This window comes from Marmota monax, unplaced genomic scaffold, assembly GCF_021218885.2.
Source record: "Marmota monax isolate L192 unplaced genomic scaffold, Marmota_monax_Labrador192_F-V1.1 WCK01_AAM20220418_F8-fsc00074, whole genome shotgun sequence".
Lineage (NCBI taxonomy): Eukaryota > Metazoa > Chordata > Mammalia > Rodentia > Sciuridae > Marmota > Marmota monax.
In genome coordinates this window covers 2,058,843-2,071,569 of record NW_026694232.1, presented here as the reverse complement: position 1 = coordinate 2,071,569, position 12,727 = coordinate 2,058,843, and the positions used below count along the sequence as shown (strand labels likewise).

At 34.4% G+C, this 12,727-nt stretch overlaps 1 protein-coding gene across 9 annotated transcripts in view; it reads right to left on the bottom strand.

Annotated features, from left to right (window-relative positions):
* Positions 1-12,727, bottom strand: part of Naaladl2 (N-acetylated alpha-linked acidic dipeptidase like 2) — a 1,254,678-nt gene that overhangs the window by 337,031 nt on the left and 904,920 nt on the right. For all 9 annotated transcript variants that reach the window (XM_058586183.1, XM_058586185.1, XM_058586184.1 and 6 more), the window contains one exon: positions 10,038-10,181. In XM_058586183.1, coding sequence (XP_058442166.1) covers positions 10,038-10,181 — 144 coding nt within the window. The remainder of the gene's footprint in view (positions 1-10,037; positions 10,182-12,727) is intronic.

Below are 12,727 nucleotides of genomic sequence, written 5' to 3'. Positions count from 1 at the left end.
TCCAGTGGATTAAACTTAAAATTTTTGTGGTTAATAACTTACTAATTGTTCTATATGTAATATATGTTTTCTCTGGTAATTATTGAGACATGTTGAAGTTTCCTATAAGCATATTTATCAATTAATACAATAACAAATAATCCTAAAAATAGTATAATATTTTATTTGTGGAATTTTAGACTAGTTTGTTACATCTATGCAAGTATTGCGATATTTTTATGATGAATTATTCTCCATATATCTTTTCTATCTTTATTTTTTTCCTAAAGTCCTCTCCCCCAACCCCATATTAATATAATTTATCCATCTTTCTTTTCATTAATATTTCTCTTGTGAAGGTTTGCAGCAATGTATTTGCTTTTATCTGGCATTCCAGGGGCATTCATAACTTGGGTATGATATTTATGCTAATTGCTTGGCTTGGAGTTTCTGTAATACAATTGTAGTGAGAATTCTGAGACAGTTTTTGAGTTTTTAGGGTAGATATATGTGCATATAAACTTGTCCAGGACTCAGGCACAAGAAAGCTGTCATTTACTTGGGGGTAAATTCTTTCTGATCTTCCTATTCCCACAACGGTTCTGCCAGTTTCCATTTATAGTATCTTCATACAGAGGTTTAGTTGCAAATCTTGGCCCTCAATTCTGTGAGCAAAACCTGAGAAAAACAACATAAAGAAGGAAAGAAGGATTTATTTTGGCTCAAAGTTTGAGAGGTTTCAATCCATAGTTATTTGATCCCGTCACTGGGGGCTAATGGTGAGGCAGAACCTTATGGTGGGGAAGTGTGTCAGAGCAAATCTGCTCACTTCATGGATGTTGGGGGAGAGAAAAAGAGGGAGGGAGAGAGAGAAAGAAAGAAAGAAGGAAAGAAAATAAATAAACTCTTCAAATGCCTGCCTCAGTGAGCTACCTCCTTTAACTAGGCCCCACCACCTTGGCCTCCTGATAGTGCCACTGGCTGGGGACAAACCCTTTAACATGTGAGCCTTGGGAGACATTCAGCATTTAACCTGTAGCTCATGTCTTTGGCCCACTGGGTGCCATATCCTTGCCTAGGACCTCTCAACACTAGGAAGCACAGAAGCAACTCTTTCTCTCACTTCTCCAATTTTTACTTCTGTCTTCAGTTTTGCTTCTGAATATTTGATTTTATTTAATTTTGTTTTTTTTCTTTGGCTGATTTTTAAAACATATTTAATAGTTTTCTTATACTTCCTTTATGTTTCTAGACGTTTATTTTAGTCTGCCTTCTTATACATCCCAGAGTTTAAGATTCCAGTATAAAAGAACCAGAGTAAGCTAAGAAAAGAAACATGACCTTTTGTTCTGAGGAGGATGCTCTATTTACATTGGATGCTTCCAACTGACAGAAAGATTTCTTTATGTATCACTGGGCAAAGACTATGTCCAAATAATAGCATATTCATATAGCAAAAAGGGGTCTTTCATTTATTTATATTTATGTATAAACATCTTAATAGATATTATTTCTATTATTCAACATACTATCCTGAAAATAAGTATGTAAAGAGTCTGTTTCCATTTACAGTATAAGTACCATAATCACACTTTAAATTTTAATAGTGAAATCTTGGATAAACTCATATTATAATCATTCAACTACTGGTGTTGGCATTACTAATTGGAACAATCCATTATTAAGACAATGTTGTTCTTTGTAGCAATAACAATAGCAATTCTGTCTTTTGAAATTTATCATAGGGTCTCTAATTTTAATTGAATATTTGTTCAATTCTGTGTACTTGAGTCTCTTTTTTGGCTACTTGACTCTAGAATGGTACTTCACATCTTCTAATATGGGGGCTTTCAATTGTTCGATTCTCATGGAGACTGAAATCTGCTCTAGACTTAAATTTTCAGTGAGGATCTGTAACTTGTCCTTAATGCCAACTATTTACTTAAAAAACTGAGTACAAACTGCTTCTGGATTCTATGCCACCATCACATATACTTTAAAGATAACAGTAATCTCCTGTGTCTCCAAAATATATACATTCACATCACATGTGCATGTATGTTATGAGTGTGAATACCTTGGAGAAAAGATGATTAATATTTATTTCCTATTTTTAATTAGTAAGATTGTCTAAATAGGAAAAAGTTTTGAAGAACATGAATCAGAAAAAAAAAACTGTTTTTGTATTCCTTATCATGGTAAAAATCAATTCATTTCCCACATCTCTCAGCCAAACACTTCCACAAATTACAAATTATAAAATTAGTCAACCAAGTAATCACCTGCAACACAGTGAACATATTTTCCATTTGTCCATCCAGTTCTATTTTGCACTCCTCACCCATCTCTGTTCCAGAAGAATGACCTCTTTGGACCATATCTATCTGAATCCATGAGTCTTTGGTTTCAGGTTGAGTTTGGCCAATGGAATGCATCAACAAGCTATCAGCAGGTGGGTACATGAAAAGATGGAGTATTAATTCTCCATTATCCTCCTTGTGTTGTTGTTTGCTGGCTAAAACTATATTACCTGATGGAAAGCCACAGCTCCTCTCTTAAAGCTCAAAGTCTGGCCAGTTCTTATAAACATTCTCTCTTCTCAGTCTTTCAGGTTTATAGATTATAGAAATTAATAGCCCTGATTTGAAGGTAATATCATTGATATCACTTTTCTGTTTCCCTTTTCCTATCCATACCTTGTGCATAAGACACAAACTAAATGCCCTTGAATTGAAAGTTTTTAGAATATCATTGACTTCTTGATGGCAACCTGGTTTCTATGTTAATCAATCTCTGTATAATCCCTGAGTTACTCATTTTTGGGACCAGGAAATAAATGGATGGAGAGGTCAAGATTTTCTTTACTACTAATATGGTGGGCTAGGATGTCAGACTAAGTTTCTTGCTGAAAATAACTTATGATGACAAATAAAATGCAAAAAATAAAATGTTAACAGCATTTAAGAAATAGCATGACATTAAGAAATTCCTAGGTGGAAATTTAAGTTGTGATGGGAACCCAGACAAATAAAACAATGATGTTGCATTCAACCTGAGGAAATTTACCGATTTGGACAATGTTTTCATCTGAATTGCCTCATGAGATGTAAGGTCAGAAGACAGAGTTCTGGGCACGTTGCAGAGAAGCAGTTCTAGAAATGACCCTTCCTCTATGAAGTAGGAATTCTAAAGGGCTGCACTCCTTTATTTCATCCCAAGAGATTGGGAAGAAAGTTACCTGACAGTGAACACATAAGGAGCAAGGGAATTCAAAAAGTAATTCTAGACTAAAATAACATAGCAGTATTTATAATATCTAAAAGAGTACAGGGAAAAATATAATGACCAAAATCTAAATCTAGAGAGAATCATAAAACAAAAGGATAGTATTTTTGATGCAAAGAGGAAACCTAAAGATGAAAAATGTCAGACTAAGTAGATAGGAATATCATTAAGTATAATGAATCAAATGCTCCAGGTAAAATATGATCAGACTATATTTAAAATGCAAATTATTTATTATTAATGAGACATACATAAAATAAAGATAAAGACATAGAAAGGATGAAATCAAAAAAAGATTCAGCATAAAAGTACACATTAAAAAAACTAGTGTAGCTAAATAAATGTTATACCAAATGGAATTTAAAGTGTACATTACTAAATATTAAGAATATCACTTCACTTTATAAAGTGGCTTCTTTCTCAAGGAAGATGTGATATATTTGATTCCATGAACACCTACATGATGATTTCAAAATATATAAAGTAAAATTAACAAACTATTCTCACATTGAGAGATTTTAAGACTAATAAAATATAGAATACTTTAACAATCTGATTAAACTTAGTCTAAGGAATTGCACGACGTAGCTAAGTAGAAGAGTGCTTGTTTCACATGCACAAGGCTCTGAGATTTATCACTGGCACCACAAAAAGAGAAGAAAAAAGTAAATAAACCTTAATCTAAATGTGCTTATCGGGGCCCTAAATCTAGCAACTACATATTACATGTTCTTTTTAAATACTCATGGAATCTTGATCCTGTCCATAAAGCAGACTTCAAAAAAAATGAAATATAGGAATAAAGAGAAAATAATATATTCTAATAGAAATCCAGTTACTTATCTGTTAGATCAGAAGAATATCATATCATAATGCTAAGAATCATGTAAATGCCAAGAGCCTTGCAGAAAGAGACAGGAGGGGCTGCCTCCAACTTCAGAGGAACCCTGAAGGGCTTTTTATGGAGGAGATGTCATTTGGACTAAAATTTAAGACTTTAAAAGACACTATGCCTTTACAACTTAAAGACATAAATATGTAAGAAATATTTGGATAATTCTGAATAGAATACTCAGTAACAACATTGAATACATGAAGGAGTAGCAGAATATAGAACCAGAAAGGCAGTGAGAAATCTGTGGTAGATACTATGTTAGAAAATGACAGGTCCATTGGGGAAAATAGACCATCAAAATAGAAAAATAGGATTTGAACTAATGGACTTTATCACACATACAAATTCCAAAGTTTACTTTTCTGTAATTGGTGAGAATGACAGGTATTTGAAAAATAAAGGCATAAGAATGTAAGAAGTTATAAAAATTGCTGAGAAACCTAGAAAAATTGGCCAACACTGGCTAAAATGATTTTATTTGAAGAGGTGCACATTCCAAGTGGCCTTTAGGTCTTTAAGCAAACAAACAAAAAGAAGACTATGTTCCAAGTTATCTTAGGGTCTTTATGCAAATAAACAAGTTATCTGGATTAAAGCTGAACTGAATCGTTTCTAAAATCAAACTGTTAAAAAACCAGAAACCTTTGCAGAGTTGAGAAGTTCTGGGTGAATGACAGCTCTGTCCCCCTCAGTCAGCCCAGCCTGCACTCCCCAGGAAACAGAGGACTGACTCTACTTATCCTGGACTTTGGACAATAGGTTTCCCACCTATGCTCACTCTGTTGAAGATCCTTGATGAATAGTCCTTCAAAGCCAATTCTGAAGCTATTTTTTCTTTTGTCCAAGCTCCTCAGACTGTCAGACTGGCAGCTCAGGAATGCTGATCTTTAGTTCTAAGGATTACTCTATCAGCTTCCAGCTCAGGCTCCTAGGTTCACTGTGTAATTGCTTGCTGGAAAAGCCATAAAATTGGGTGTCACCATTGCAGAGTTTAGTAACTAAACAACTAGTTCACAATATCGCCACATATATCAACCTTTCTAGAGTGATCTAGCACATTGATTTTTTTTAGATAAGCAGAAGCTACCATATCTGTATGTATGCTATATAGAAGTTGTCTGCACAAATTAAGATTCCCCATTTTCTTCCAAGTATTTTCTTATCTATTGATGGATGGAAGTTATTAAAGCCCACTGATATCACTTGGATACATGTTCTTTAAAGGCCCATGGATTTAATGCTTGGTCACCAGCATGTGCTGCTATTGGGGAGATGGTGGAATTTTTAGGAGGTGGGACCTAGTGGAAGAAAGTTATGACACTGAAGAGGTTATTGGTACCTTGTTTTTCCTCTTCTTCTCTCAGTTTCCTCTTCCACACACACTCTATCATGATGCACTGCCTCATCACATGCCTCAAAACAATGCAGTCAAATGACTGTAGACTGAAACCTCAAAACTATGAGTCAAAATAAACCTTTTCTCCTTTTAAATTGTTGCCTCGGGTATTTTTATTATAGTAAAGAAAGCTGACTACGCAACCAAAACTCTTCTAGAACAAATTTGCATTTTCCTACTTTTTTAAGTCTACTAAATAAATAAATAAGTTTTTTCTTCTGTTTTGCTGTGCTCAACAAGGCTAACCACTTACTATATTGGAAATTAGATGAGAGCACATCATAATCAAATCCATACTACTCCCTGTCTACTGAGATATATTATAGATATACAATGATATATGGATTGATAGAAGGGTGGATAGATAGATAGATAGATGGATAGATAGATAGATAATTATATAGAAACAAATACATAATCCCAAGACATTCTCTAACCAGAATAGCATAATTACTCCTGGATTTTATCACATGTACTTTAAACAGATTGATTAGTTTCATATGTAACAAAAATAATGCCAGGTACTAGCAAGTGTTCTAACATTTCTTGTTAATAACTCTTTTAAATGTTAAAATGAATGATTTGCCAATAATTTCTGTATAACCACAATTTGTAATAGTATATATGTTCAATACATGTTTTTAAATCTCTGCTCAAAAGTTGCTAATAATTTTTTTCAAATAGCTGGCAACAAATTAAAAAAGATAAATATTTAAAGTACATTTGAAATAGGTAAAGATTAATATGAAATTATCAATTCAATGTTATATTGGTATCTTCACCAAAGAATATATCAAGTAGTGAATAAGAATATATATATATATATATATATATATATATATATATATATATATATATATATATATACATACACACACATATACATATATACATTTCCATTTGAAGAGATATGCTCCAAATTTACTTCTGTAAAAACTTGCCATCACTGATAAATGGGCATTCTTTATGAAAATAATGAATTAATTAAATATATATAAATACTATTTTTAACTTGATTCATTTATATTTTCCTCAAGTTATATTATCTGTTTTACATTTTTTCATCTCATTTTTCCTATTATATTCATGGATTTTAGCCATGAGCTCAGATTGATATTTCACATTTTCATGTTCTGATTGAGTTTCAAGAACAAAGATGGACAATATGTTAGATCCAATAAGTGTGAGCTACTAAAAGGAAGATAAGGGGAAAGAAAATGGAGTCAGCATCCAATTATCTAATCAATGAAAATATTTATATTTATTTAGTCAAAAATATTTTTCCTGATTCTTTTTCCATTTCTCCTAAAACTGTTTTGTTCTGTCAGGGCCTTCTATAGGAATGCCCACTGTCTTCTGTGCTGAGCATATTTCATGAATACAAACATTTAATTCTTTAAGTTTTACTGTCTGAATCAGTCTTCCATTGCAAATAACTGAAAAGAAAACATAAATGGACAGTTCAATGGATTTGGCTTCAGAGAAGTCTTTATTTAGGGATCAAATGCTGTGGACAAGAGTCTCTCTCTGCCCTATCCCCTGCCCCTCCCCACTCCTTCCTGTTGACTCCATTTTGGAGTAAAATGCACTCTCATGGTTCCAAGATATACCAAAGGTATATGCTTTCTTGTTCACTTTTAGTATAAAATGAGTCATTGCTCAAAGTTCAAAAATCACATTTTGGTCTTGTTTTGCCAGATTGGATCATGGTTCGATTGTCACAGTATCATTAATGTGATAAGCCAATGGGCTTGAGCCAGTTAGGATCTATTCCCAGAGTCTGGAGTTCTACCAAACCTACTCATAACATATCACTTAAAGTGTTAAGAAAAAGGTCAAAAATTCTACTACATTTTTGACTGCAGTTTATAAAATTCTGATTTGATATAGATAGTTAAATAAGTATGATAAATAGTTGATTTGCACATTTATTTTTAATGTACTATAGCTGAACCTGAGTAGTGAAGATTTTCTTACCCTAAAGTTCAGGGATATATGTAGAGAATTTAACAAATGAGAAGTTATACTAATTTATGTGTAATGTGTCAAAATGCATTTTACTGGCAATTATAACTGATTCAAACAAATACAAAAAAGATGTCCAACATTATTTTTTAATTCATAAACAATAAGCATAGTTCTAGTTGCTTAAAAGTCCATCACCTCAGTGTGTCTTATAGGCAATTATCAGAAAACTTAAACATTAATAATATTGGATATGTGATGAGTGTTATTGTCCAAAACATCAGGGTAAAGGAGGTCATTACACTATATTTAAGATTAGTTTATGTTTAATCTCTTACTCAGACTGCTTAATCAATATTTGGGAAATATAAGCAAAATTCTCTATTTTAAAAAATGAAGCTTCAGTATAATATTAAATTTCTTTCTATGATTGAAATATATGTCTGGATTTTTCTAAAAAACAATAATAATTACTATAGATCCATAAAAAAGGTTGATGTGGCCTAATTTCATAGAAATCAGGCCTATCTCATTACATCTTTAACACTGGATTTGTAAGCAGGTTTTAGCATATATCTCAACTTTGTTTATCAGCATCGTACGTGTTGTTAATTTATTATAGATATATACAGAAACAGTATCATTTTGTTTTGCTAAGACATTATTTGCAAATGAGAAGGAAATTAACATGTTTACTCAATAAGGAAAAGATTTCCTAATTCTCCTAACATTTTATAGCACACAAAATTAGTGGGGCACATATCATTGCCATGACATGCAACTAAATCATTCAGGGTCTCTCCAGGTGAATTTGGATTGGCACAAAATAATCACACAAAGATAAAGAAAATACCTTTTTCTCTGGGTCCAGTGAGAGTTCTCGATCTTAGGGGTCCACTGGAAAGAGAGCCAGTCACCTGAAATCTTTATTTTTATAGCAGGGGACACAGAGGGAGGTTCAATAGAATGTTCTTTCCAAATAAGGCAAAGGGTCAGGTTTCAGGGGCTTGAGTCTAGCTTAGTGATGTCAGTAGATTGATTAACATCTTCACAAGTCACACCCATCTCAGGTGCTGTGTGGGAACACAGGCAGAGAGGGAGAAAAGTACACACGTGTGTTGCACGGCCCAAAGAGCACTCAACATCAGGCCAGTCCTCCCATATGCTCAGATGTTCATAGTTCACATACACAGCCCATGCCTGGCCCACAACATATCATAATTTTATTTTCACTACAACGTGGAATGACAGAGGGTTTGCTACCTTCTGTAAATGAAAGAAGTACTTCTAGTTGGGAGGTGAGATAGGGCCAGTTACGGTACTAATGCAGGAATTGAATACAGTGACTGGAATGCATTGGGAGTTCAAATCTGTAATGACTTAACTAATGAAGTCAGAGCCTAAATCTAGTTCTTTACAAGTTCAGATCTTTTTTTATGACTTAACTATTATTGTGTTGTTGCTCACAGATTTTAACAAAGCATGTGATCAGTTTCTGCAGCTCTCAATAGATGACAGACAAAAAAATCAAAACAAAACATAAACCTTCCTAGAGAACTCCTTTGAGGGCATAGGCTTATTATTGTTGTCATTATTATTATTATTGTCTACTTTGCTCAATTAATAAGGAGTTGAGGAGGTTCTTGGTCTATAGAATGTTGAAAAGTATATGCCTCTAACAGAAAGCCATCCTGAATATATTCAGATTTTTTCAAAAAGCTTCTTCAAAACATTTTTAATGCTTTTGTTATTGAGAGAAAACCAGGTGAGCTAAAACACAGCCAGCTGCGCTTGCAGAGGTGAACACATACACACACACACAACAAAAAAATAAATAAAATAAAACGCCAGCTCTTAAGTAATAGTTAACAGCAACTAGAGACAAACCTGACAATATGTAAAGAGAATCTCTTCTTTGAACTCTAATGCTGAAGTTGGAGGCAGAAACAAGATAGAGCCCCTGGCTTTCATCCTACCATAGGTAGCTTAACTACTCTGGTTTGATCCTGTGTGGCCCAACAAGGCCTGACAAACAGCACTGCTGTACCAGAAGCATCTCTAGGGCGATGATGCGTATAGACAGAGGGATTTTTTAGTCAATTGCAGGAATTAGGCTTTAATGCTTTATACTAAAAGACTTCATACCCCAGATAGCTGCCTGCTATCCACTGAATCTTGGCAGGCAGTGAGACTGCTGAAGCAGAAATGGGGAAGCAATGTTAAGCAGATTTTCACGCATGTACAAAATGCTTTATTTTGTAAAGCTACTTTTCTTTGTAGCAGTTCAAAATGCTTTTCTTTTTTTTTAACCTCTGAGTTTGGTCCACTCTCAGTGTTTACCAAAATTACTTTCTAAAAATGTCTCTATAGAGCACAGAGCAGATAAATGTCCCCTTCATCAAAAGTCAATGTTTTGGACAGAAGAATCCTGAACATGTCAATTAAAGAGACTTTTTTTTAATGATCATAGTTCTTTCAAAAATGACAAGACACACAGAAGGATATTAAATACTTTACCATTGTTTGGAAGCTCGAGAGGGCTACAGATGTTGCTTTTGCTTCTAGTTGTTGGAGAAGAGATCAGTTTTGCCACAAGGGATGCAGAAATGGGCTGCACCAACAGGGAGGTGAGGTTTGACTGGCTTTGTCTGAAGCTTCCATCTGTATTCAGAAGAGGAAGGAACATTGTCCTTAGTAAACAGATATTAAAAATAATCAAGGAGAAGTTCTTTGTAATAAGTATGTAAATCACGAGCAATAAGTTTATATTTGTTCATTTGTTTATTTACTCCTTAGTTACACTGTGTCTACTTATTAAAAATGATTTGAGATACTTCATAAGAATCTAGTCCAATTACAATTATGTATCCTATTAAAGATGGCAGATTATACACATACACTTACCTCCATTGTCCCATAAAACTCCATTAAAATGACAACAAAGGAATGAAAAAGAGTAAATCCACTGGGGCAGGGAGAATAGATAGTAATACAATTTTAGAAGTTGGAAAGCAGATGAGTAAGTGTCAGCTGACATAACAGCCCTGAGGAGACCAAAATCTCAGCCTGCAGTGAGAAGCGAGAAGCAGCACAGTTATAACCGCAGAACTCAGAAAGGCTTAGGGATTGGCAAAAACAGCTCCCTACTGCGGCAGGCATGAAGGTGGCTGGATTCAGAGGATTGGAATAGATTCTAATTGAGAAGGAATCTGTCCTACTGAGCTTCTTGCACACCCAGTCAATGCAGGTTCCTATTCCTCCCTCATTCTAACAGAAAATAGAAACTCTGAGTCTGGAGACACCAGATACAGTGACGTAAGTGATACTGAAAACAGGATGTTGATATTATTGCTGAGACCCTTCCGATATTTTACCTTCCTGACACCCAATTCCTTCCATCCAGGTAGGTCAATAGAAGATTGTCTAGTAGCAAATAAGTCCAGCTCAACCAAAAATATCTAAAAATAATGAAAATCTGGAGGTCTAGCCAAAAGTAACTCTCTCAAGACATCCTGCATTGGAAATCATTACTCAATAAATTCCACCCCTATACAAAAACTTCAAATCAACTTAGTTTTGCTATTTTTAAGTGTGAGCTTCCACTATGAATACTGTACAGTAAGAGGGATGCCACTGAATCAGCCCAGTGAGGATGAAAGGAGGAGGCCAGAAGTCTCTGGACAGAGGTCTCCAGGAAGACAAAATAAATGGGAATACAGATGAGAGCTAATGTATCCAGAGAATATTTACTGTCAGATCAGAATTAGGATTTGAAGAGTTCCTAGACATGTAGAAAAATAAGAAATATAAAGAGATACAACTATTAGCTGTAAAGGGACCAGAACTTGTGTTAGAAGGTAGGTAATGGTACAATATGGGTGATATTTATATAATCATAATATAAATGATGATTATTGACTTAAAAGCAAAAAGTGATATTTTTAGGATAAATGGGGGAGGGGCCAAAGTCCAAGGTCATGCATGTGGAGTCTTATGAAAGGTAAAGCCATGTTTTTCTGAGTGGTAAGTCAATATAATGGAAAATACTTAAAAATGATGAGATAACCCAAACATGTTGAAAGATAGGAGGTAAATATAAAAAAAATAGGTGACAAAAGGTATTAAAAGCAATTAAGTGTTTTCCCTGGGGAGACAATTAAAGGATAGGAGACACAGGAAAGGGTAGGGGAAGGTGGCATTTTTATAAATCAAGCCTCATGAAAATATTTGACTAAATAAACTACATTCATTTATAAGTTTGAAAAAAAAACTAAAATAAAAAAAAGAGAGAAAACAGCTGTGGTAATGCAAAATGAAGAAAACTACACAAATACTTAGTAAAAAGAGAAAAAAACTAAATGGTTCTTAAGCAAACATTTAAAAAATAATCAACTGAAATATTTTTACAGAGTCAGAAAAAGAAATACACAATGGAATGACTCTGTGAGGCAGCCAATAATGTTTTCGAACACAGTCTTATATTTTTCAAAACTTTTATTAAGGAAAATAATTGCTGAAAGTTTTCCCAGAATTTAATTTGACAGGACTGCAGGGGATGCAGAGCCCAATGATGCTGGCAGGCAGGCTCCAGGAGGCAGAGCATAAATGAGAAAATATGTTTCAAAAGTGTTTCCTTAATTTATTATCTGGAAAACCACGAGGCTAAAAAAATGATATTTAGCTTAGGCCTGTGGCAGCCTTAGAAGTCATGGCATTGAAGAAAACAATAATAAAGATTTAAGCTTAGAATCAGTTTTGTTATATAAGCACAGCTCTAGTCTTGTAATTTAGTAACTCTTTTCTGTGGATATATGACAGTGCGTTTGGACCGTAGTGTAGTTCACGGCTCCCTGGCCATTTTCATGTCATACTTCCATGACTGGCTATATAATTTGCAGGGCCACGAGCAAAATGACAATGTGGGATGGCCCATTGCAAAAATATGAAGAAATTCAATATGGCTGTAGCAAAACACTGAAACAAATGTGAGGCCCTCCTGAGCGGGGGCTCTGAGAGACCGCACAGGTCTCATGCTCAGCAAGCAGGCCATGAATGGTCTACTTAGAAGACGACAGTGGTCACAGAACCTGCTGGGACAAAGTGAAGAGGATCCACACACCTCAAAGAGGGTGCTGACAGGCAAAGTAACCAACCCCTGCACACAAACTGCCATCACTTTTACCAATTTCTATTATACATAGGACAGT